This window comes from Muntiacus reevesi, chromosome 6 (assembly GCF_963930625.1).
Source record: "Muntiacus reevesi chromosome 6, mMunRee1.1, whole genome shotgun sequence".
NCBI classification, from domain to species: domain Eukaryota; kingdom Metazoa; phylum Chordata; class Mammalia; order Artiodactyla; family Cervidae; genus Muntiacus; species Muntiacus reevesi.
Window position 1 is genome coordinate 91988292 of NC_089254.1, and position 24751 is coordinate 92013042.

At 39.5% G+C, this 24751-nt stretch overlaps 1 protein-coding gene across 2 annotated transcripts in view; it reads left to right on the forward strand.

The window, feature by feature from the left end:
- EXOC4 (exocyst complex component 4) overlaps positions 1–24751 on the forward strand; it is a 799876-nt gene that overhangs the window by 16745 nt on the left and 758380 nt on the right. For both annotated transcript variants that reach the window (XM_065939451.1, XM_065939452.1), the window contains exons 2-3: positions 3962–4151; positions 15182–15376. In XM_065939451.1, the coding sequence (XP_065795523.1) occupies positions 3962–4151; positions 15182–15376 (385 nt within the window). The remainder of the gene's footprint in view (positions 1–3961; positions 4152–15181; positions 15377–24751) is intronic.

The window sequence follows — 24751 nt, forward strand, 5'->3', positions numbered from 1 at the left end:
ACAGGTTGGAAATGAATCTTTGTTGATGGTCGACTATTACTTGACACCGAGCAGTCCCTGGAGGAACCCAATCAATTAGGTTTCATTTTTGTTGGGGGACAGTTCTCTTTGGGAAGGTTGTGTTTCTGAGGTTCTTGTGAGCAAAGTATGGGTGCCCTTTGTTTTAGACTCTCAAGGATGTTTGTTTGACCTGTTTAGAAGGTAGAGATAATTTTTCCCTCCAGAGCAAATGGCAGGCATGTTTACTGTCTAGTGTAAATAATTCAGTTTTCAAAGCTCAGAGTCCTCTTCAGCAACTCAGCAGGCATCCATTTGGGCCTATCTTCCCACTGCCCATGGGACTCGGGGGCAAGCGGTCTGCTCCAAACATGCTGATGCTCTTGCTACTTGCTGTGCTATGACTAATGAAGTCCTTAGCTTCTGACCCACCCAGGAGTTTTGTGACTTCTCCCAGCATCCACGAAACTGTGGCAGGCTAACTTGTTAGCTTCTGAGTAGAATAAAGTCTCAGACTCTTCACAGTTCTTGACATTAAGGAGGAGTAAAGTGAAAGGGAGGTCAGACCTCATTCCCAGAGCCTAATGATCCAGTATTTGGGGGTGAGGAAATTTGAACCTTTGTCTCTAAAGGATGCCCTTTCTATGACATTGTGGAAAACTGCTACTGCCTTTATTGCAGTTAACTACTATTACTACAACAATGGCAGCCACCAACCTTTTTTATGGAGTGCTAGTGATATGCCAAGCCTTGTTTAATTTCATCCAATTCTCACCCGCAACCCTATAAGGAAAGTATACTTACTATCTCCATTTTATAGGTGGGCAAAAGGAGATACTGTGACCTTGGTCACATGGGCAGCAGCGGTGGAGCCTGGGTTCCAACCCAAGCAGTTTGATTCCAGAGTAGCCCACAAATCTGTAGGAGATAGGAGCGTAATCTGGAAACAGACCGATGTGGGTTTTGAATTCTTGTACTATCCCTTAGGTTTCCCAGGTGGTGCAGTGGTGAAGAATCCACTTGCCATTGGAGGAGAGGCAAGAGGCTTGGGTGTGATCCCTGGGTCAGGAAGATCCCCTGGAGTAGAAAATGCAACCCACTCCAGTATTCTTACCTGGGAAATTCCATGGACAGAGGAGTCTGGTGGGCTACAGTCCATGGAGTTGCAAAGAGTCAGACACGAGTGAGCCAGTGAGCATACATGCACACCCTAGCCCTTACCCTCATTGTCTGAGATGGGGCAAATTTACTATCTTAAATCTCAGCTCTGGCATCTGTGAAAAGAGAGAGGAAGTATGTTAACAGGACCCAGTCCAGTGGGTTGTTCTCTGGATTGAACATACTTTTTATAAAATGTGCAGCCTCTCTAGATATTAGTGGCTATTATTATTGCTGCTTTCCTTTTCTCTAATTAAAAAACAAAACACTTTTTAAGGACTTCTGTGGTGGGCCAGTGGTTAAGACTCTGCACTTCCAGTACAGGCGGTGTGGGTTCAATGCCTGGTTGCAGAAGTAAGATTCTACATGCTTCAAGATCAAAAACATAAAAGAGGAGCAGGTAACATTCAATAAAGACTTCAAAAATGGTCCACAGAAACAAACAAATCCCAAAGCACAAACAAAACTTGAATGGTTTTGTCCTCTCAGAGTGCTCTTATGCAAGAAATTTTTGACTAAAGGCAAATGTCATTCAGCCCAGTTTACATCTAGAGGATGAATTTTGGATGTGGGGGCAAAACATGGCACAGGCTATTTCCTTATACAGATATTTTCTCTGAAAATGAACATAGGAACTGAAACTCGCTTAGAGACCCCGTTTATTCTCATCTTCATTTCAGTAACCCTTTCGGTTTTCTGAATCATTCCTAATGTGTGGTGATGTGTTACAGTGACAGCTGATGCCCACGAAGATGGTCTCTCAGCCCGACATTTTCCCTGGTGGTAGTTGTATTAGTAAATGTGAATGATGTCAAATGCTTGGCATGTTTCCTTCCACAGATGGTGGGGAGGAAATCCTGCAAAGCCTCATAAAGATGGCAAACTGACTGAGTGTAGCTTTGAAAAAAGTCTGTGGCCATTTGCTGCGAACAGGGGGAACTAATAGTTAAATATCTAGGAACTCTTCCCTTTGGGACAGTTGATAAATTGAAGGCATTTTCTGATTGTGCTTTATTCTAGATTAACAGCCTGGAAGGTTTCGGATTTAAAGAGCAAAGTTATGTATCATAGAAACAACATGATGACATGCTCAGCCGCCCTGTACCCAAATATTGCAAGTAATACTGGTTGCTCTGTCTTTGAAACCGAAACTCCACCCCCCGCCCCCACCCCAAGGTCTCTGCTCTGATTTACTTAATTAGCTCAATGCTTGTGGGTTATTTTCTTCCTGGAAGTAAGCTCCGAGGTAGTCTGGTGTAGCCTTACCAGTTGACAGAGGAGGACACAGGATCTGGCGTGGGAAAGGCCTGCCTTCAAGTCTTGGGGTTCCCAGTGTATATCCGGTACCGCTCCCTCCCCAAGCGTTGCCTTTTGCTTCATTCCATTTCTGTCCCTCCTGTTCCCCCATATCATGCTGGACATCATCTCTTGACATCCCTTAACACATTGACAAAATTCTTTTTAGAGGTTAGATTAGTATCAGACTGGCCTGCTGAATCTCCCTCTAAGTTGGAAGATAATGTTTTGTAAATTGTGTGACTCATGAATTAAGATCTTTTGCTCTAAATGACAGTTTGGAAAAAGACTGTTTTACAGTAGTTTGCTTACAAAAATCTGGAAGGGAATAGGTGATTGATTTGCTGACAGACCATCTCCGAAAGCAGTTCTAATGATGGACTTTATAATTGATTGCATCCATCACAGAAAGCCTAAACTACCCCCTCCCTAAATTAAAAAAGATAAATGAAATAAAGTATGCTGAATGTATAAGCTGACAAATCTGAGGGAATTTAATGGAGCGAAATTACGGCAGCCAACAGATAAGAGAAAAAGGTTTCTTTGTTACTGATTATAACACTAAATTAAAAAAAAATTACTCAAGAAGGATAATAGAGGAAACAAAGCTCTGTGCCCATGTATCAAACTAAGTTATTGAAAGATTTTTAATAAGTGTATCTATCTCACTCGCTGCTTATTGTTGATTGATATCAATCTTGTTAGTGCTGTTGGAAGAATAGTAAATGCAGGGGCTGTCTGGTAGTTTAGCTGATATTATTGCTGTTGTAATGGATTTTTAGAATTACCATGACCTTATTTCTGGGTCGCTGGGGGCTCTGTACCAAATTCAGGTCATTTGAATGAACTGTTTGGAAGGCAGTTCCTCACTGTAGCAGCAGTTTTACAGTAAGTATGCTTTTGGCTCTGTTATAAAAGACCCAGTGAAAGTGACATCAGCGATGGATATTTATTATCTCCCCTCACAAGGAGTCCTGGGCTGAGGCTGCTGTGGGTTGGCCGCTTTAGTGGCCCAGTGATGTGATGGCAGTAGCTTGTCGTTTCTCTTGGCTTTTCCTTCCGGGATTATCACAGGGCTAATGTATGATTATCTGAGCTTTGTATAACAATACCCAGTGTTGGGAAGAGGAACTTGCTTCCTGTTAATCTTCTTGGAAGGAAACTACTCCTAGAAGTCCTTAGGTCTTATTGGTCAGACTTGTCACTGATAAGGGACATGGACATACTAGGATTCATTCAAACAAATCGAGATGTGCCCAGGCTTTTACAGAGTTCATGTTGCCTGTTTCCTGATCATGCCAAGGGGAAAAGTGAAGGGGAAGATTCCTTATTTAGAAAACATATAAATCCACTTACTAGGCTATTGGAATTTACCACGCAAATGTTTCATATTTTCCTTTAGTAACTTGTTTCATTTCCTAGGGGCATGTACCCTCACTGACTTAACTCTACTTGTTTCTACTTTCAGCTTTTAAGTTTGACTCAGTCTGATACATTCTGTCTTAAACAGGACCCTGTCTACCAGTGATGATGTTGAAGACAGAGAAAACGAGAAGGGGCGTCTCGAAGAAGCCTATGAGCGGTGTGACCGTGACCTGGATGAACTCATTGTCCGGCACTACACAGAACTGACAACCGCCATCCGCACCTACCAGAGCATCACAGAGCGCATCACCAACTCCCGAAACAAGATAAAGCAGGTAAGGCTCCATCCCTCTGAGAGCCGGTGGCTGTCGCATCTTCCATTGGTCCAGGTGTTGTGACTGCGGGAGGTCCCCTGGTGGTGGTGATGACCCTAACGAGTGATTCAGGTTTCTTTTAGTCCAGGATGCAGGGGATCACAGAGGGCAATGGCCTTGCTTCTTTCCTCCTCTAAGTCTGATCTTCGGCTTCTGCCACTATTTTTGAGGAAGCCTGAAAGGGGAGCTGTTCTAAGATACTCGGGCCTTTTACTGTTAGAAGCTCTCGTTTTAATGTAGCAGATGTAGTCACGCATTGTGTGTGTTGCTGTAGCAGTTGAAAATTTTAAAAAAATTTGGTTTTGAGTGTGTCGCCCCATTTGCAGTTGGTTGTGATTTTCTCCGCAGTCACTGTAACTTGTTGGTAGTTTTTGACAAAATCTCACTCACAAATTATTCAAATGTATAATGAAGTATTTATGAATCTTGAAATTCTTGAGTATTCTTCAGTAGTGACAAGCATGTATTTTCATTTTGTAATTGTCTTGCATATTTTGGAGCTGTTTTTCTTTCACATTTTCTTCCTCACTTCTCTCTTCCTCTCCTTCCTTCTTCCTTCTTTCCTTCCTTCCTTTCCTCTCTCCACCCTTCCCTACTCCCCATCCCTCCCCGCTTCCTTTCTTCTGTGATTGGTCTTTGAAAAACTTTTGGTTCCCAGGTAACCACATCTTTACTTCCTAAAGAATAAAGTGGGTTCATAAGGAGTATTTTTATATTTGGCTAAAGGATGAATTGATCAAATAAAGGTCCTGTACTGTCACATCATAGTTACATGGTTTTAGGCTGTGTATTTCGAGGGTCACTTCTTTAATACCTTCTATGACAGCTCTCTGATAAATAACAATTGTTACCACTTACTAAGCACTGATTCTTTGCCTGGCAGAATTGTGTCTGTTCCTCAGTCCTCAAATTTAGGATCTGAACTCTGGTCTCGTTGCTCTGAGGTACTTGATTCTGGTTTTCAGACATCTTTTAACCAGTACCCTTCCCTGCTCCCCCCAATTCTTTGTAAATGAGATTTTGCAGAATCTCAGCATTCCCGTTGCCTCTTGTTTGGTATTGGGGTGAGAGATGCAGAGCCTGATGTTGGTTCCTATCCTTAGCACTCAGCTGCTGACTCCCAAGCACCTCTGTGGCCAGAGGGCTGCACGGACCATGTGAAGATTAGCGCTGCCCTGTGGTGTTTTATTGGTTCGAGAATTCTCTGGATGTATCTGCCCAGGATGGCTGTGCTTCCAGTCTTACATGTTTTCTTTCCTGCCTTCTAGACCTTGTATTATGATGTGTAAGCAGGTACCAAAATTATTCTTCTCAGATGCCGTTATATATGAGTTTCAGCCTTGAGTCCAGTTCCACAATCAGTAGGCTCTTAACCTTTTTTGAAGCAATATGCTGACCTCTCTACATTTTAAAATTAACTGGGCATTTTCAAAAGGAATACTGTAATTCTTAGCCTTGACAAGTGGCGAGTTCATCCCATGGATTTATCTGTGTTACTAGGTAAAGCTATATAGATCAGTCGCCCTAGATTTAAAGTGAACGGTAGTCCATTTTGACCCAGTATACTGAGCTCAAGAGGGGTCAGAGAGTGAATGTATAGAGCTGCTGACCTGCCGGCTTTGCCTCCGGTAATCACAGTAAGGGTGAAGGACCTCTTGGTATTTGTGTTTTCTGATTAGTCTGCTTGACTGGAGGGACTTTGTCCTGATCACCAGTGAGGCACTGCAGTGGTTTCTGCCTTGACTTCTGTCTCTCTGAGTTGATAGCATCTCTGCCCAAACAAAGAGTGTTAGCTGATACTAAGAAAGTGAGGCTCATTTTGATGATTTCACACTTGTTTTAGTATCCACAGTCTTTTTTACCATCCTTATTTTTAAGTAGGCCAGAGTTTAGAGCAAAAGGAAACAACAAAAATTTTGTGTTTATTGTATTAGATAGTTGTCGAGTAAATGTTACATAACTCTGTGTTATGGATTAGCTTCACTGTGGGGAAGAGAAAGAAAGGACTAAAAGTCTTTATTCAGGAAAGCCTTTAATGATACATGGGAGAAAAAACATTTTGGGGAAGAATGAAAGGGAATTGGTTTTCTTTGTATAATTGGACAATTTTGTACTATGAAAGTCCGTTCCTTATCACCAAGGAAACACTGGTTTCCTCATTAATCTTTGCCTATCGTTTTTGGCTTTTAATTGCACTTTAGATTATGTACAAAATAAAGGTATGTATATTCTAAAGTAGAAATGGGGATGATTCAGTTCTCATTGGATTATATTATTTCAGAGCCAAGCAACATGTTGAGAACATGTGAATATGAGTTGAAATTTTCTTTCTGTTCTCTGCCAAAAGAATGGGATGAAGATTCACTTAGTAAATATTTGTTGAGTGCCAGCTATGTGCTGGTGGTGTTTTAGATACTGAAATCTGTTTTAGATTTCCATATAATGGACAATATCAATCCCTGTACATGGACCTTACATGCTAATGGGAAGACACAGGAAAACAGTTGCTATTTAGCATCATTGATTTTGTCTCTGTATATTATCTGTTTTGTGCCCAGCATTGCTCTGGGTCCTGGGATATAGAAGTGAGTAAAACAGATAAATATTCCTGTCCTTGTGGAGTTTACCTTCTAGTCAAGGAAGGCAGGCTATAAATGAGTAAGTAAGAAGGTATAGCAGATGGTAAAGAAGTGCTGTGCTTAAAAAGAAAAAGAATAGAGCGTTGCTCTTTTGAATAGAATGGTCAGGGAGGGCTTCACTGAGGTTATATTCAAGCCAGCACCAGAACAAGGTGAAGGAGAGCCCGGGAAAGGATTGCCAGGAAGAGGGGATATCAGGTACAGAAAGATCCTGAAGCAAGAACGTGATTGAAATTTGGGGGAGCAGCAAGATTGGAGCTGGAGCACAGTGGAAAGGAGAGGGGGGAGTGGGAGGGAGAGGACAGAGCTGGAGGTTGGGGTGTCTCAGAGTGGGTCAGGTCATGTGAGGTCTTGATCATTGTAAAGATTTGCGTATGACCTCTTGAGTGTGATGGGAAATCATTTTAAGGTCTTGAGTACAAGAATGGCCAGCTGTGTCTAACATTTTAAGAGGGCCACTCTAGCTGCTCTGAGAATAGATTTTATTGGGAGCCAGAGAAGATGAAGATGTCCACATTCGTACTTTGTTACCTTTTAAAACTTTTGAGAACATGGAAACGTTTACATTGTTTACATAGAACTGTTTACAACTTAGTATTTCACGTATGGATTTGTGCTGGTAGAATCTCTGTCCTTGAGGATATGTGAGTTGACAGATGGATTTGATTCTTCCCAGATGTCCCAAACTTCTTTACATCAGTCAAGTCCATTTGGAGTTTTTTCAGGATTAAATGTGTAAATGAAATGCCATGTATGATTGATCAGATCAGTCATGTGGATAAGTAAGACAGTTGGGCTATCTTCTTACCATTGAATATGTTGCTATTGCATACAAATGAGATGTTAGTACATGAGAAAGCTTCAGAATCTATAGGACCTACCAGTGTCTCTTATAATGACTGTTATCGCAACACCAAGAATAGATGAATATGAATAGATATGAGTTGGGGACTTGGGCTGTGTGGGTAGTGATTGTTGGTAGTAGTTGAATTTGAATGTTTCTTTCATCCTGTACTAAGTAGATGAGAAGATACCAGATTTCTTTAAAGATGCTAAGTACTCATCTAATGCTTATGAAAACAGGTAGGCTGAAGCTGGGAAAGATTGAAGGTGGGAGGAGAAGGGGATGACAGAGGATGATATGGTTGGATGGCATCACTGATGCCATCAAACTCAATGGACATGAGTTTGAGTAAACTCCAGGAGTTGGTGATGGACAGGGAGACCTGGTGTGCTGCAGTCCATGGGGTCACAAAGAGTCAGACATGACTGAGTGACTGAACTGACTGAGGCTGCAGGGAAAACACAGAAAATTGCCTCTGTTGTGATGTGTGCACAAACTTTTTATGTTTTGCCCCAATTTTGGCTATTCTGTTGGTGCTGGACCAAGCTGTTAAATCATTTTTCTTGCCTGTAATTGGAAATAACCATATGTGAATATTAAAGTGAAGTTGTTAGGGCTTAATCACTGAGTAATGTAACATTCATTATTTAGCATTTAAATAAAATAATTTTGTGACTTTTTATATGAAAGTATACATTGAAAAGTGGAATTAGAACAAAGAATAACCTTAATTAATATAAAAAAGAAAGTCACAGGAGAATAAGATGATTTTGGTAGGAAGTTATTTTAAGCCCAGATGTAAGATAGAAAACCCTAGTTGCTTGTATGAGAAAGGGAAAAAAAAATCTAGAAATGGACATGGTACACTGTGGGCACGAATGAGATAGCATCATTGAAAATCTAGGCAGTAGTCTGGATCATGAATGTAGTCACAGGAACTACAAGGGAACCTTTTCATTAAGTTTAACTGTATCTCTATTTATGTTCTGTATCCATACTCAGCAACTCAAAAAGATGGTGTTGCCTTTAGAAAGGGTTGAGTGGAGCCTCTCAGAACTTAAGTCCTTAAATTGGAAGGTGAAAAACTAAGGGGCAAAAAGCATGGAAAGTAAGTTTGAGTGTAATTTAAAAAAGATCTTTAGTTCCAAAGGGCTTTTAAGCAGAGCAGTAAGTAGTGTTTCTGAAGCTCATTCTTTTGAGATACTGTCTATAAGACTGTGGAAAAAGTGGGTTGGACACAAGTAAGGAGGATTCCCATAAAAATGCTTGTACATAGGTTTGTTTTTTACTGCAAAAAAGAGAAAATTTGATCCTTTTAGAAATAAAAATAGTGTTGATTGCTAGATTTTCATTTACCGTCCCTTGTTTCTAGGGAATTTTGCGGGTATTTCTGGTCTACAGTATCAGTGAGGTGCTTGCACGTTTGTTGGACTTTATTACAGATAATGCATTGCGTACACTCAAAGGTCTTCCCCTCCTCGGCTTATCTTATACTTAATCCAAGCTCAGTGATTTTCTGGTTTTAAGACTTTAGAGTTAAGGTCCCCCACATCCCCCGTACCTCCCTCAGCATCCTCCTATCAGATGCGCCTATCGCGTTGTTCAGAGGCCCCCATTTGTTTCCTCCTCTCTTGATCTTTCCCAAGGCAGGGCTGCAAAATCTTGAGATTTCTGCTTTATGTATCTCACATATCTCTTCACAATGACCTGTTGGACCCTTTGTTCTTTTATTTTCTCTTTTTCTAATAGTCTCTAATTAAAGTGACTTAGTTCTTACCATTTATTGAAACTGAAATTCCTGCTATTTCTGAGCAGATGATTTGGAGCAACTATAAAATTACTAAAATTCTAAGGAAGCAGAGGAAACTTGTGTTTGAGGAAGGGTTTCTTTATTTGGGTTTTGATGTCACGATATCAAAAGCTTGACTCTTCATGGATTTATTTAAGGAAGAAACAGTAGCAGAGTTTTTGAATCTTGGCTATCTTGATAAGTCAGAATGGAATTAAAATGCTGTCACCACATTTCTAAAAGAACAGGCATTTGAGAAATAAAGGTTTAGGTGGAATATGATATCTTTCTTACATTTAAAAGATGCCATTCTTACATTTAAAAGGTGCCATTATTCACTGATGGATATAGTCCTGTTTCTCCCCTCCCTGTTTCAAAAATTTTATCTATTGAGCTAGAGATTGCACACAATGAAGTGCATTATTTTTAGAGTACAGTTCAATGAGTTTTGGCAAACGTATATATCCTTAAATGTGTTTCCATTGCCTCAGAGAGTTCTCTTCTGCCTCTTTACAGGCAATAACCACCACCCCCTACCCCATCCTGCTTCAAACAAATACTGATTTGAAATCTATTTGCACATATTTTTGTTTCTTCTGGAACATCGGAGTATACACTCTTGCGTCTGGCTTCCTTTGCTTAGCCTTAATGTTGAAATTCATGTTTCTTCCCTTTTATTGCTGACTGGTATTCCCCCCATCACCCAGTTTTAAAAGAACATCTCTTCATAACTGTGACTCTCTGATCAAAAAGCTGAAGCCTCAGGGCAATTCAGTTTTAAAAGTTCTTGTAGCTTTTTTACGTCTGCATCTTCAGCTAAATTCAATTTAGGGAATCATTTTGGTGATGTTCATTTTCCACACAGCCTGATGCCATCTCTCCTACCCCCAAACGCACCCACACATTCTACCTTCCTTTTTATTTTTCCTCCATTTAGTAAGCAAAAATGAGGAGTGAGCAGATTACATTGTATATTCTGTATGAAATGCCATAGTGGTCTTTTTCCAGTCAGAAGGGAGTTTGCCGAGATTTACTCAACACACTGTAAGTTTATCTTTCACTCTCTTGATCAGGAGCCTAGTTGGGTGTTGTATGACATAAAATTTATTTTTACCTGTTGCCATAGTAACCATTACACACAGAGGAAAAAGCTGAGAAGTAAAGAACCAAGGTGATATGAGTAGAATATCGGAAATTAGATTTTGATAGATTTCAACTAAGATTTAAAATAGAATGGATTTAATAGCTAGAGTTCTTAACCCAGGGACCAAGAACTCCTAGAGGAATCTAGGAATGGCCTTGAGAAATGTGTTTTAAAAAGTCAAATAAAATCACAAATGCTGATTAAAAACCAGCTCTTCCCTACCTCATCCTACCATAATACTAATTTTATACTTCATTATGAAATTTCTTTTATTTTTTCACCAGATATTTGTATTTCTATATTTCAAAGTAATAAGCTTATACTACTTTTCTGGATTTTTCTATCTTAGACATTATGTGTGTTAGTTGCTCAGTTATGTCTGACTCTTTGCAACTGTATGAACTGTAGCCCGCCAGGCTCCTCTTTCCATGGAATTCTCCAGGCAAGAATACTGATAGTGTTAGTCACTCAGTCGTGTCCGGCTCTTTGTGATCCACCAGCCTCCTCTGTCTGTGGAATTCTTCTGGCAAGAAAAGCGGAGTGGGTAGCCATTTCCTTCTCCAAGACATTGTATATGAGGTTCCAGTTATGGTTCCCCCCTTCATTTTCTCCCCCCATCTCACCTCATCTTCTCCCCTCATCCTTTCTGTATAGTTTTATCCTAGTTTTTGGTTAAATAACTGATGCTTATTTTATTCAGTTCAGTTCAGTCACTCAGTCGTGTCCGACTCTTTGCAACCTCATGGACTGCAGCACGCCAGGTCTCCCTGTCTGTCGCCAATTCCCGGAGTCTACCCAAACTCATGTCCATTGAGTCGGTGATGCCATCCAACCACCTCATTCTCTGTCGTCCCTTCTCCTCCCGCCCTCAATCTTTCCTAGCATCAGGGTCTTTTCAAATGAGTCAGCTCTTCGCATCAGGTGGCCAAAGTATTGGAGTTTCAGCTTCAACATCAGTCCTTCATTGAACACCCAGGACAGATCTCCTTTAGAATGGACTGCTTGGATCTCCTTGCAGTCCAAGGGACTCTTAAGAGTCTTCTCCAACACCACAGTTCAAAAGCATCAATTCTTCAGCGCTCAGCTTTCTTCACAGTTCAACTCTCACATCCATACATGACCACTGGAAAAACCATAGGCTTGACTAGACGGACCTTTGTTGGCAAAGTAATGTCTCTGCTTTTTAATATGCTGTCTAGGTTGGTCATAACTTTCCTTCCAGGGAGTAAGCGTCTTTTAATTTCATGGCTGCAATCACCATCTGCAGTGATTTTGGAGCCCAGAAAAGTAAAGTCAACCACTGTTTCCATTGTTTCCCCGTCTATTTGCCATGAAGTGATGGGACTGGATGCTGTGATCTTAGCTTATTTTATTATAATGACATAAATGTTTACATCTAAGCCATCCAGCATACTGTTTTTGTTTGTACAATATTTTTGTTGTTTTTCTTGGAGTTAATGACTGGAGAATCCCCTTGTGTTTATTCTGCATCAGTTTCCCCCTTTGCTGGATCCTGTGTATGTTCTCTTGTTTTCCTCTTGTATTGATGGAGTGTGTTCTTCAGTAGTTTGGTGAGATATAGCACAAATGAGGTCTATTTTTTTGAGAGCTTGCGTGTCTGAAAGTGTCTTTATTTCTTTCTTCACTTTTGATTGAAAGTTTTTCTGGGAAATAATTCTTAGGATTTTGAAGAAATATTATTCCTTTGTCTTGTAGCTTTTAGTGGTACTATTGAGATGTGTTCCAATTCACAATCCTTTGTGTGGGTTTTTTTTTTTCCTTCCTTTGAAAGCTTTTAGAATTGTCTATATCTTTGTGTTCTTACATGTCAGGATAAGGTGCCCTGGCTTTGGTCTTTTTTCACTCCATTGTCTTGAACACTTGGTGTGCCTTTTCAATTGGAAAATTCATATCTTTTGCTCTGGAACATTTTATCTTATTTTTTTTTCTCCACTCATTTTTCTTCCCCTGGTATCCTTCTTTGGATCAATCACCCCATTTTCTTTTCTCACCTATTTTCCTTTTTTGTTTTTCTGTGTCTAACTCTTTGGAGATTTCAAGAGTCTCTTTTAACCTTTATTTGACTTTTTTTTTTTTTTTCTATCATCTTATAATTTCCAAGAGCTGGTTTTCATTCTCTGAATTTTTTTTTTTTTATAGCATCCTATTCTTGTTTCACTGATGTAATATCTTTTCCCCCAAGGGATACTCATCATAGATTTCAAAAATTTCTTTTTCCTCCCTTAGTTTCTGTTTCCCTACTCCACTCAGCACCTTTTTCTTTTACCTGTCTTTCCATATTACAGGCTTTCCTTGACTGTATGGTGATCCTTGGCTGACGGCATGGGTAGGGGAGGAAGGTGTACTACGAAGCTCGGAGCATGTGGTGGGACTCGTCTTGTGATGATTGGGTAGGGACCCCACAGTTTCCTTGGTCGAGCTTCAAATGTCACTGATGATAGGTCTTTTCAACTGCTTGTTTTTCCCAGGGGAGAGCCATATGTTTCCCGTATCGGGGCTCAGAGTCAAGCTGAGTTTTACTGGAGCCAACCTGGCAAGGACGTTGAGGGTCAAAAGAGGGCTGAGGACCTTACTTGTTGGTGGGTCCACTTTGACCTCATCTTCCTGTTTCCTGCCCAGTGCCTGCCTGCCTGCCTCCCTCCTCTCAGCTGGCTGACATTTCCTGGTCCAGATTCCTTCCAGTTCAGTTTCTTCAGATTGTAAACCTATTTGGCCAGAGTTGAGGGGGAGGGAATTACACATCTGTGTGGTTTGATGAAGATGGTTGAGGACTCAAAATACTTTCCACTCTGTACCTTTTTTTTTTTTTTGATAAATTGCTATCTATGGGTCTGCTGGCTAAGTCTTTTGGCTGCACTGTGTAGCATGTAGGATTTTAGTTCCCCAACCAAAGATCAAACCCACAACCCCCACACTGGGAGCATGGAGTCTCCATCAATGAACCACAAGGGAAGTCCCTCCACCCTGAATTCTTGCCTTTAGTATCTTGGTGCTTCCTTTTCAGTCTTAACTAACCGCACTTGATGCTGTCCATCTTCTTCAGTTTCCAAGGATTTCTTGCCATCCTTGCTGTTACCTTCTCTCTGTTTTCTCTTTTCTTAGTGTTTTATGCTAAAAAGGAGTTATTTCACTATCTCTTTGGGATTGCAGGAAGGATAAGAGGTCATTAGAATCTTCTTCGCCAGATTGTTAAAGGGGTCTATCACTCCCTCAAAAGCTAAGTCATTCTACTATGCTTATCAGGAGAGAGTACAGAGTGCCGTTACTTAGGGCTCTTTTTACAAACTCTTTTAGGAGAGTTTGATAAAAGTATGATTTAAAAAAGGATAAAAGTTGTCCTTAAGTTGTAGGATTGGATTAGATGCTGTCTCAAGATACCTTCTCATTTTAGCATTCAGTCATCCTGTTTTCCATGTTTTTTGGAAAGATGTTAAAATTTAGTTTTATAATCATCAAAAAAAAAAAAAATAGCATCCATGAGTCTGTGTGCCACAACACTAAATATTGTTAGAAGACGACAGATACTTTAATTGTTATAAACATCATAGACTTTCTCGAGTGATGGGAATGTCCTATACATTAATGAATGTTTGAATTATGCAGGTGTGTATACATTTGCTAAAACTCATCAAGTGATATCCCTTCATGTATACATTTTGCCTCATACAGAAAGCCAAAACTATAAACAAATATGAAATTCTAACTTAAGTAAAGACACATGTAAAGGAATGTCAAAAGTATATAAAAGTAGTTCTGTAAATTGTGAAAGCTCATGGTTTTTACTGTGTCATGCTATAAAAATAAAAATTTTTTAGTTAGGGTAGGAAGTGGAAATGCACTGATCCTGAACCTTGTGACTACCCCTCCCTGCTTCTCTTCTCCTTTGTTATCAAGCTTTGCTTATCGATACTGGCGCCAAACTGTGCAGATCTATGAGAATGCTGGCAATTGTCTTATTCAATATCTAAAAATCAGGATACATGGCAAAAAATTCTTGGCATGTTTTAATTCTCTTTATTTCGTGATTGCCTCTGGATGTGTCTGCTCTCCTGGAAGCTGACTTTAGTTTCATTTTAGTCAGTTGAGACGAACATCCAGTTCCTTGGTTATAAAATTCAGCTAAAGTTTTAGACCTTGAAGGATGAGCCAAGTGATTCATCAGCTGAATAGGAACTATGCCAGGAAGAATGGAGGGTTGATAGCGTGGTCTCTCAAATTAGTCACTCCCTTCTAGACATACTAACTTAGGTATGGAACTTCCTATTTTCAGAGTGTTTTGTAGCCTGAGTAATTCTTTTCTGAATTACTCAGAGGTAGGTTAGGAGTAATTCTCTCACCTCACAGGAAGGAGAATACAGAGAAGTGGAAACCTAAGCAAGTGAGTCTGTGTCTTAACCAGGATTAGAATTCTGCATATAGATTAGCCTCAGGAGAATGGGTGGCAGTGAGAACTAGGGCCTGTTACGGCGGTAATGGTGAAGAATACAAACCACCTTGTAGGTTTAGTCTGGCAAGACTTTGGACTGACCCGAGATGGAAACTGTTCTGTTGCAGGTAAAAGAGAATCTGCTTTCATGCAAGATGCTACTGCACTGCAAACGAGATGAGCTTCGGAAGCTGTGGATTGAAGGAATTGAGCATAAGCATGTTCTGAACCTGCTGGATGAAATCGAGAATATCAAGCAAGTGCCTCAAAAGCTGGAACAGTGCATGGCCAGCAAGCACTATCTCAGTGCCACCGACATGCTGGTAAGAGCACTGCCTGCACTCCTGGGCGTTTCTGCTAAGATAGGAGAGTGCTTCCTTCTGTTCGCTCTGAATTCTGTCCCTCTCAAAGCACGTGACGAACTGCCCTCTGGGCATTCATGAGCCCTTGCAGGTGAAGCCTGCCTGGTCCTCCTCCTGGTTTCGGTGTTTGCAATGGGAGGCTATGGTTATTTACGTTGTCTGCCTTTGGAACAATGGCAAGAAGTCTGATGGTAAGAAACCAGGACCTGTCATGTTGGAATGGTAATGAGAGGTGTTAGTTGGAGTGTCAGAGGAAGATGGTTCAGTTCAGTTCAGTCGCTCAGTTGTGTCCGACTCTTTGCAACCCCATGAATCGCAGCACGCCAGGCCTCCCTGTCCATCACCAACTCCCGGAGTCTACTCAAACTCATGTCCATTGAGTCGGTGATGCCATCATGAATCCCCTTTTGAAGAATGAAATCTGCATGAGAGAGAACTTTCGGAAATTTCTGAACTATAGGTTGCACAAATTCTGTGAAAGAATGTTTACATTAGGGTTTTGTTTTGTTTTGTTTTCCTTTAAATTGATAATTTTCAGGGGAATAATTCTGGAAGTAACTTTGTCCAGCAGCGTATGCCATAGACTAGCCTTTATTCTGTGTCTTCGTTCTTTCTGCTACTCTCTGAATTAGAAGTGAAAATTCAAGAGATGGTTGCAGCTAGTGGTACACATGGCTGAGAGTCAGGATGATGAATAAAAAATAAAAAAAAATACAAATCTTGCTTCCTAAAAACCTTAACCTTCCAGAGCCTGTGGCTCTGAAGGGGGGCTGCTCATTCTGCCTCCTCCTTCCACACCAACTCCCTGTTTCCTTCTCACAGTTGTCTGGGGATGAAGGAAACTCTCAGAAGCAGATGGACTGTATTTGGATTTTCTTTTCCACGATAGGTGAAAGTCCCTTATCTTTGTTTCAGCAAATTAGATTGCCTGTAACTCTGGAAGGAAAAAAACCAAGACACTGAGAGGAATTAATGGGAGCAAAACAGGTTAAATCCTCTAAGTGGTTCTAATTCATTCTGACTTTCAAGAAGAATTTTGCTTGAAGTCTGTCATAGGAAGGTTTAAAGGAAACTTGATAACCAAGAGATGAGATGTGCCATGATATTCTCTCATATATTAAAACATGGTTATGTGATAGTGAATTTCCACAGTGGAAGGAGGTTAATAATGGTCTTTTCTTCAGAGTGGCAAAATAATTGGTTATTTTCAGTATCTTTATAGTGTCATCTTCCTTAATAATGACTATATGGTGTCCAATAAAAAATTTACTCACCTCTCAGCTTTACTGTTGGTTTATATGTTAGGATAGCATGTGCATGCAGACTCAGTCACTTCAGTCATGTTCGACTCTTTGCGACCCCATGGACTGTAGCCCGCCAGGCCACTCTGTCCGTGGGATTCTCCAGGCAAGGATACTGGAGTGGGTTGCCATGTTCTCTTCCAGGGGATCTTCCTGATAGAGGGATCGAACCCATGTCCCCTGCCTCTCCTGCGTTGGCAGGTGGATTCTTTATCCACTGAGCCACCTGGGAAACTCAGGAAGGCATATATGTACTAAATATTCAAGACTTAGCAATCAGAATAGGTAAGCTTATATATATACACACATATGTATTTGTGTAGCATATATACATCTATTTGAACCGTGATTTTTTGTACTGGGCCTGTTTTTAAGTTAGTGCCATATATTAAAAATAGGTTGTTAATGTTTATTTTGGTGTTATGTTCATTTTAGGATTTCAGATTTTAGGACTAGCCTTTATTCCTCAAGGGCTAATTTATTTAAGAGCTAATTAATGATACCATATATATTTTTTGAACTTATTTACTTAAGGACCTCATTAAATATTTCTGTAACTTCTTAGTTGTAAGTTGCAGAAATTCAGCTCTAGCTAGCTTAGGTAAGAGAATTGCTTTACCCATGTAGCCAGTCTGCTAAAAGAATGAGCATCTATGTGGAAGGCCATCTATATGGTCTTCCTGAATTAAAAAAGTTTTTTTTCTATAGACTTTTTTCCACATGTGGGCAGAGTTTTGGTGTTTGGGGAAAAAAAGGGTTGTAAGCTATTATCTTACATCTTTCTAGCTTTGCAGAGGAAAATAATCTTTTAATTCAGAAATATGGGCTTAGTATTAATTAGTCAGCTTGGGTACTATGATTATCAATTCTAAGTAAAACTATGTGATTGAGGGATATGGGAGGCCTGGGGAGTTAGTTGAGAAGAAAGGGCAGTCACCTCTAAAAAAGAGTGAGGGTGAGAGGTACATTTCTTAGAAGTTCCTCTTTTGTTCTGTTTGTAGTTCTTTATGTACTGTGGATACTAATTTTTTGTTAGATGGATTGTAAATATCTTTTCCCAGTTGGTAGTATCTTTTTGTTTATGATGTCTTTTATTAAACAGTTTTAAAATTTAATTCAACAATGTTTTTCAGTCTTTTTTTCCTTTGTTATGTGACTTCTTTTGAGAAATTTATTTATTTTTTATCCCACTGTCACAAAGATAATTTCTTATACCGTTGTCTTTAATCCACTTAAAATGTATATGGCGTGAACTAGAGATCTGATTTTACCTTCTGTATACCTGCTTGGCTCAAGCCGTTTATTGAATTTATTTCCTACTGTTTTATAATTCCACCTTGGTCACATACCAAGTTTGCATATGTGCATGGGTCTGTTTCTGAGCTCTTTATTTTGTTTAGTTGGTCTTGTCTGTATCTGCACCAAAACCATGCTGTTTTAATTACTATAATTTTATAATATATCTTGATAGCAGGTGAAGACATTCCCTCACTTTGCTATTCAGATCTATTCTTGACACATTTTATTTATTTATTTATTTATTTTTCACTTTTACTTATTTATTTATTTTTTTAATCTCACTTTTAGAAACTTAGCTTTCAACGGAAAAAAGAGCACTCCTTTAATATATCTTCAATTTTTTTCTTTTTAATTTTTTTTATTAGTTGGAGGCTAATTACTTCACAACATTTCAGTGGGTTTTGTCATACATTGACATGAATCAGCCATAGAGTTACACGTATTCCCCATCCTGATCCCCCCTCCCACCTCCCTCTCCACCCGACTCCTCTGGGTCCTCCCAGTGCACCAGGCCCGAGCACTTGTCTCAGGCATCCCACCTGGGCTGGTGATCTGTTTCACCATAGATAATATACATGCTGTTCTTTCGAAACATCCCACCCTCACCTTCTCCCACAGAGTTCAAAAGTCTGTTCTGTACATCTGTGTCTCTTTTTCTGTTTTGCATATAGGGTTATCGTTACCATCTTTCTAAATTCCATATATATGTGTTAGTATGCTGTAATGTTCTTTATCTTTCTGGCTTACTTCACTCTGTATAATGGGCTCCAGTTTCATCCATCTCATTAGAACTGATTCAAATGAATTCTTTTTAACGGCTGAGTAATATTCCACTGTGTATATGTACCACAGCTTCCTTATCCATTCGTCTGCTGATGGGCATCTAGGTTGCTTCCATGTCCTGGCTATTATAAACAGTGCTGCGATGAACATTGGGGTGCACGTGTCTCTTTCAGATCTGGTTTCCTCAGTGCGTATGCCCAGAAGTGGGATTGCTGGGTCATGTGGCAGTTCTATTTCCAGTTTTTTAAGAAATCTCCACACTGTTTTCCATAGTGGCTGTACTAGTTTGCATTCCCACCAACAGTGTAAGAGGGTTTCCTTTTCTCCACACCCTCTCCAGCATTTATTGCTTGTAGACTTAACTTTACTCTTTACACATTTATTGTTTATCTTCACACATTTATTATTTTACTCTTCCATATGAATTTTAGTATCAACTCATCAGGTTCCATGAAAAGCATGAGAGGAACTTTTAAAAAAACTTCTTGGCCATGCTCTGCAACATTTGGGATTGTAGATCACTAACCAGGCATGGAACCCCATGTCCCTTGCATAGAAAGTGTGGAAACTTAGCCACTGGACTGCCGGAGAAGTCCCAACATGATGAAATTTTGATTAAATTTAGGAGAATGTCATCTTTGTAATATTGTCTTTCAGTGAACAAGCTCGCTCTCATTTATTGAAGTTTTAATTTGTGTCCTTTATAATAATAATGCTTAGTAATGTACTCCTTTAGTGGCACTACATGTATTTGTTCGTTGTACTTCTTACTGTCAGCTTCTGGCTGCTTTTTAAAGCCGTGGCTCTTAATTATAATTTTTAGTTATTTGTTAATGATGTACACAGATGGGATAGATTTCTTTTTTTATGAACCGTACATTTCTTTAAACCTAATCCTTATCCTTCCTACTTGGAAAATGATGATTTATCCTTTAAGATGTGGCTCAAATTTCATCGAGTTTCTGAATGCCCTAGGTAATTAGATAATTACCTTGTTTTTTAAAAAAAATGAGTTATTATATATTCATTATAGTATTAATGCTTAACATAAGTATATTTATTTCCATAAGCTGCGTGTATTTCACAGGAATATAATTGCTTTTGTTTGTATGGTAGGTCATTAAGGGCAGGGGCTATGTCTTACCTATTTTTGTCTACCCTGTACTTAGCATAATGCACTTCACATAGTCAAGTTCACTGACGATTAGCTGAATGGGTAAGCTCTGTGGAAGACTTTCATACCAATAAATAGAAAAGGGCACTTTCTTTCTACGAGCTCGGGTCTGACTTTTTCCCTCTGATTTGTGGCTTTTGTTATGTTTTCTTTTTGTTTTCTTAATGGCAAAGTTCTCTTGTTCTAACCATTCCTTTCTACAATGTTTAAATGAACAACAAAAGTATAATTATAATAATAGCTAATATGTATTGAACCCTCACTATGTGCTAGTACCATTTTAAACATGTTACCCTTATTAACACTGAATTCTTACCATACTCTTATGAGAGAGGTTTCTGATATCCTCTCCATTTTCCAGATGAGGTAGTTGCTTTGCATGACCTGGGGGGTTAGCATTTCCTAACATACAATGAAGATTTCCTGGAGGTGGGATTTAAGATGTGCTCAAAACGTTGGAAATATTCTTCAATTTGCCTTTTGTATGTGAATAAATAGTAAGATCTGTAATTGCTTTTTTATTGGACTTCATAAGAGAAAATAATCACATTGCTTTTCCCCGTGGTTATGTGCTCTTAGAAGTAAAATCTAGTTAAGGCATCTCAAGAGTCCAAATGAAAATCTGTGCTAAAAGACATCAGAAGGAAGTGAAGGCAGAGCAGTCTAGTCTTTCAAACCCCTCTGATTTCCTTGGATCTTTTTATCAAAAGATTTTGCATTTCCATTTTGAGGCAGGTGCAGATGCCCAATAATTTAATCCTTACTCAGGTTAATAAATCCAGAGTAAATAAATCAGTGCTGACCCATAGCTCGTGTCAGCTCCTGCAATTCTTGCTTCACCATCAGAGTGGGCTGATGGCTACAGACTCGGCTTCTAGATGGGATATTTATTTCTTTTGATATGATAACCTGAGAATTGCATAAAATAATTAAATTGTCATGACAGGGGATGTCTGCAAATAGGCCTGGCCTTTTGTTTCCTCTTTCAAGGTAAACAGCTGCTGTTAGCTTATGAAAAGCTAAAAGTGATCCAGCAAGAAGCCTGTATCCGTCATGTTGAAATCAGAGACTTGATTAATATTGTAGCCTGTAGCTTTGTGATATGTACGGTTTAAATTAGACCTCTGCAGTCATTGTGCCGGGTTGATGCAAGCACATTAATGACATAATTTCTGGTTGCTGCATCACATTTCTGCAGTCTGTCCTTTGTATTCCACTCACATTAATTGAAGTAATTTTGTCAGTGAAGCGTGTTTCAAACCTCTGCATTTAAATTGAAATTTTAATTCCCTTATTGTCTTGAAAAGACGGCTGAAGATGCCTTGTTACAGGTTTCATTATCACTCAAAACACTCCAGCTGCTGGTTCTAATGTACAATGACTGATTAATTCTGGGAAGAATTATTAATATAAGAATAGCAGCTTCTTTCCAGTGGCGTGAGCTAACCAGAAAGGTATTTCATGATAGTTAATATTTTTATGAACTATTTTTTTTTTTTTAGGAGAGTTTTGGGTGGAAGTCTGCATCAAACCGAAATTGCACAGATGAGCTTTGTAAACCACTTACACAAGTTCTGATTGATCAACCTATAGAAGTCAATTCATAATTGCATTCAATCAGTGGAAACCAAGCCAGTGCGAGTAGTTTTGAAGCACTTTAGCTGACAGTCAGAAGGCTTGTGACTAAAATAATTTTTTCATTTCTAAGGCTTCCTGAGATTGTAGAGGTTTTGAATGTATTGTGATCATCTTTTTTATTTATAACACCTCTGTAAAAAGAATCCATAGCTGTATAGCAGGATAGAGATTGTTACGATAATTATAATAGCATATTTATGTTGGCTGCCTTCTTAGAGGTCCCAGAGTACTTTGCTGAGAGAATGGTATGGTGGAATTATTTCACTTACCCTATGAAATTGTGGCCACATTTGGGATAAAGAGAGTAAAACAGCTACTTAATTGCATAGTTTTCAAAGATCCTATGATAAAAATAGCTATTTGTCATATTTTTAGTTTTCAAGATCCTTTGCAATTGTTGGACAACATTCAAGGCTGTGAATATGAGCATGGGGCTTACTGAGGGTCAGGTGGACCTGGGCTTGAATCCCAGCTTTGACTTGCACTAGCTGAATGACTTGGGGCTAATTATTTAATTTGGCTTAGCTGAAAGTTGGAATTGAGAATCATTGAATGCCTTCAGGGTTGTTGAAAGGATTAAATGAAAAATTAAGCTCTGGGACTTCCCTGGTGGTTCAGTGGTTAAGACTTCCCCTTCTGGTGCAGGTAGTGTGGGTTTGATCCCTGGTGAGGGAGCCAAGATTCTACATGCCTCATGGCCAAAGAAACCAGAACATACAACAGAAACATTAAGCTATGTATCTAAAGTGCACCAAGTACCCATAGTAAGACCTTAGCAATGCTGTTGGTAGTTAATTTGTTTACTGATACTGTAAGAAAGGACATGGTGATTGCTACCATGTTATACTCTCAGAACCCAGTCTGAGGTGGACTTGTTTTGAGCTAACAGTTGAAGTCGGACTAACTTAGGCAATTCTGACTCCTTTTCTTCTTGCCCTGAGTGAAAGAGCAGTCCACATTTTATATGGTCAAGGAATCCCTGCAGGCAGAGAGAGAATTTTTCTCAGAACACACATCTCTTCTGCTCTTAACACATGCATAGTTGGATGACCAAGACCTCAAAGTTCTAGACCATGTTTTTGAGATCTGCTGTGAACAAATTCCAGATTGTGTTATCAGTCACCTCTTAGGCCTACATCAAGTGTATGTTCAATGGGTACCCACTGACTGTCCAGTGATAAGCAATGTAATTTGTTGGTAAGCTACCCACGATCAGTTTGTTGCAAAATCTAGTCTTAGGTGACCAGATGTGTTAATCTGTTGGGTATTGTAATCAGATATAAGCCAGTTCACTTTCAGAGGATGCCTATCAAAAGTGTTGACTTTAGTATTAGAGTTGTTATTCTTTCTGTCACTGCTTAGATGGCAGGACCAGTGGGCCAGTGAAGTTGGTCTCATTGGTGCCAGTAAACCTGTGTCATTAGCAAATAGCCTCTCTTCTCATTTTATGGATAGGCAAAGGGTGATCATGTTTCCATTATAAAGTAATGTACAAGTAAGAAACAAGGGGCCAAAGTGCATGTCCCCTTATGTGTGTGAAAGTTTCTGAGATCTCACAGGACCTGAGTCTGGAAGTGGTATTGAGATGAAGGCACTATGGCTATCAGGAGCTGAAACATTCTAGTGAACTTACTGGATCTGACGTGAACGTGGTTCAGTGCCTGCAAAATGTTTCAATATTCCATATAGATTTCTCTACAACATGATTAAAAAAAAATGTATCCGTGATCAATAATGGAATAGCCATCATTAAAACCCATCTGTTCCTAGTGTAGAATATTGATCTTAAAAACTGATGCCAAGATTCTATGCTAATAATTTATCAGCAAAGAATTTGGCATGTGTTTTGATAAATGGACAAATGAATATGACAGTGCCATTGTTGGTACATGGATCTTGAAGGTGACCTTAACCTTGAAGGAGCTTATATGCTAGTAGGAAGAGACAGATGATGAAGAAATAAACAGCATCTCATATCATGATCAGTACCACAGGAGTTCCAGGAATACAGGGGCTGGGAGTGGGGAAGTATGGTTTGCCATTAATATTTTAATAGGCTGGTCAGCTGTAGCTGCTTTTAGCTTTCTTTGGGAACCCTGAATTAAAACACCTACATCTAATTTTCTTGGCAAAAAGATTAAGGAAAATCTAAAAATAAAGTTGGTAAATGAATAACCTTGGTTTTTAGATCCCTAATTAAGTAAGTAGTTTTACTGTGGCAGCATTATTTTTCTCCTGGAGAGTAAAAGTACAGGCTCTGTAGTAACTTTTTCTCACTCACTGACCTTTTATTTTATGTTTTGTTTATTTTTTTATTGAAGGATAGTCGCTTGACTGTATTTTGATAGTTTGTGCTTTACAACAGCGTGAATCGGCTGCAAGTGTATACGTCAGTGCTACTCTCTCAGCTTGCCTCACTCTCCCCTTCCGCCCCTTTGTCCACATGTTTGTTCTTCACGTCTGCGTCTCTGTTCCTGTCCTGCAAATACCGTTACCTGTACCGTATTTCTAGAGCCTCTATATATGTGTGAATATGCAGTATTTGGTTTTCTCTTTCTGGCTGACTTCACTCTGTATGACAGACTCTGGGTCCATCCACATTACTGCCAATGACCCAATGTCGTTCCTTTCTATTACTTAAGTAATATTCCATTTTGTGTGTGTGTATTTACCACTGCCCTTTTAATTTATGTTTGATTTTGAAGGCTGGGGTTTTTTAAAGCCACACTGTTTGATAGGCACTGGCTTATCATAGTAGCTTCCCTTCTCTTTTGCTTTGCTCTTCATATCTGCTTTTCATTTGCCTCTTTTAAAGACATAGAAACTGTTATTCATTAAACCTCATAAGGTTCAGCAGTTTTCAGTTGGCTCACTTGGCTGTAGGGCAGTGGTTCCCAAACTCTGTACATCAGGGAATCCTTCAACCCTGAAGCCCAGGTTGCACCCTAGGCTTGAAATCTCTGGGGATGGGACAGTAACTTCTGTAATTGTTGGCATTCTCCAAGTGATTCCAATGTTTGGACAGGTTTGGAACCAGTGATGTAGTTTATAGCCTATGCTGTACAATAGACTAAAACCAATTGTCCTGGGCTTCATTGAACACCTGCTCTAAGTAGTAGGTGGAAATAAAATATTTGTGTT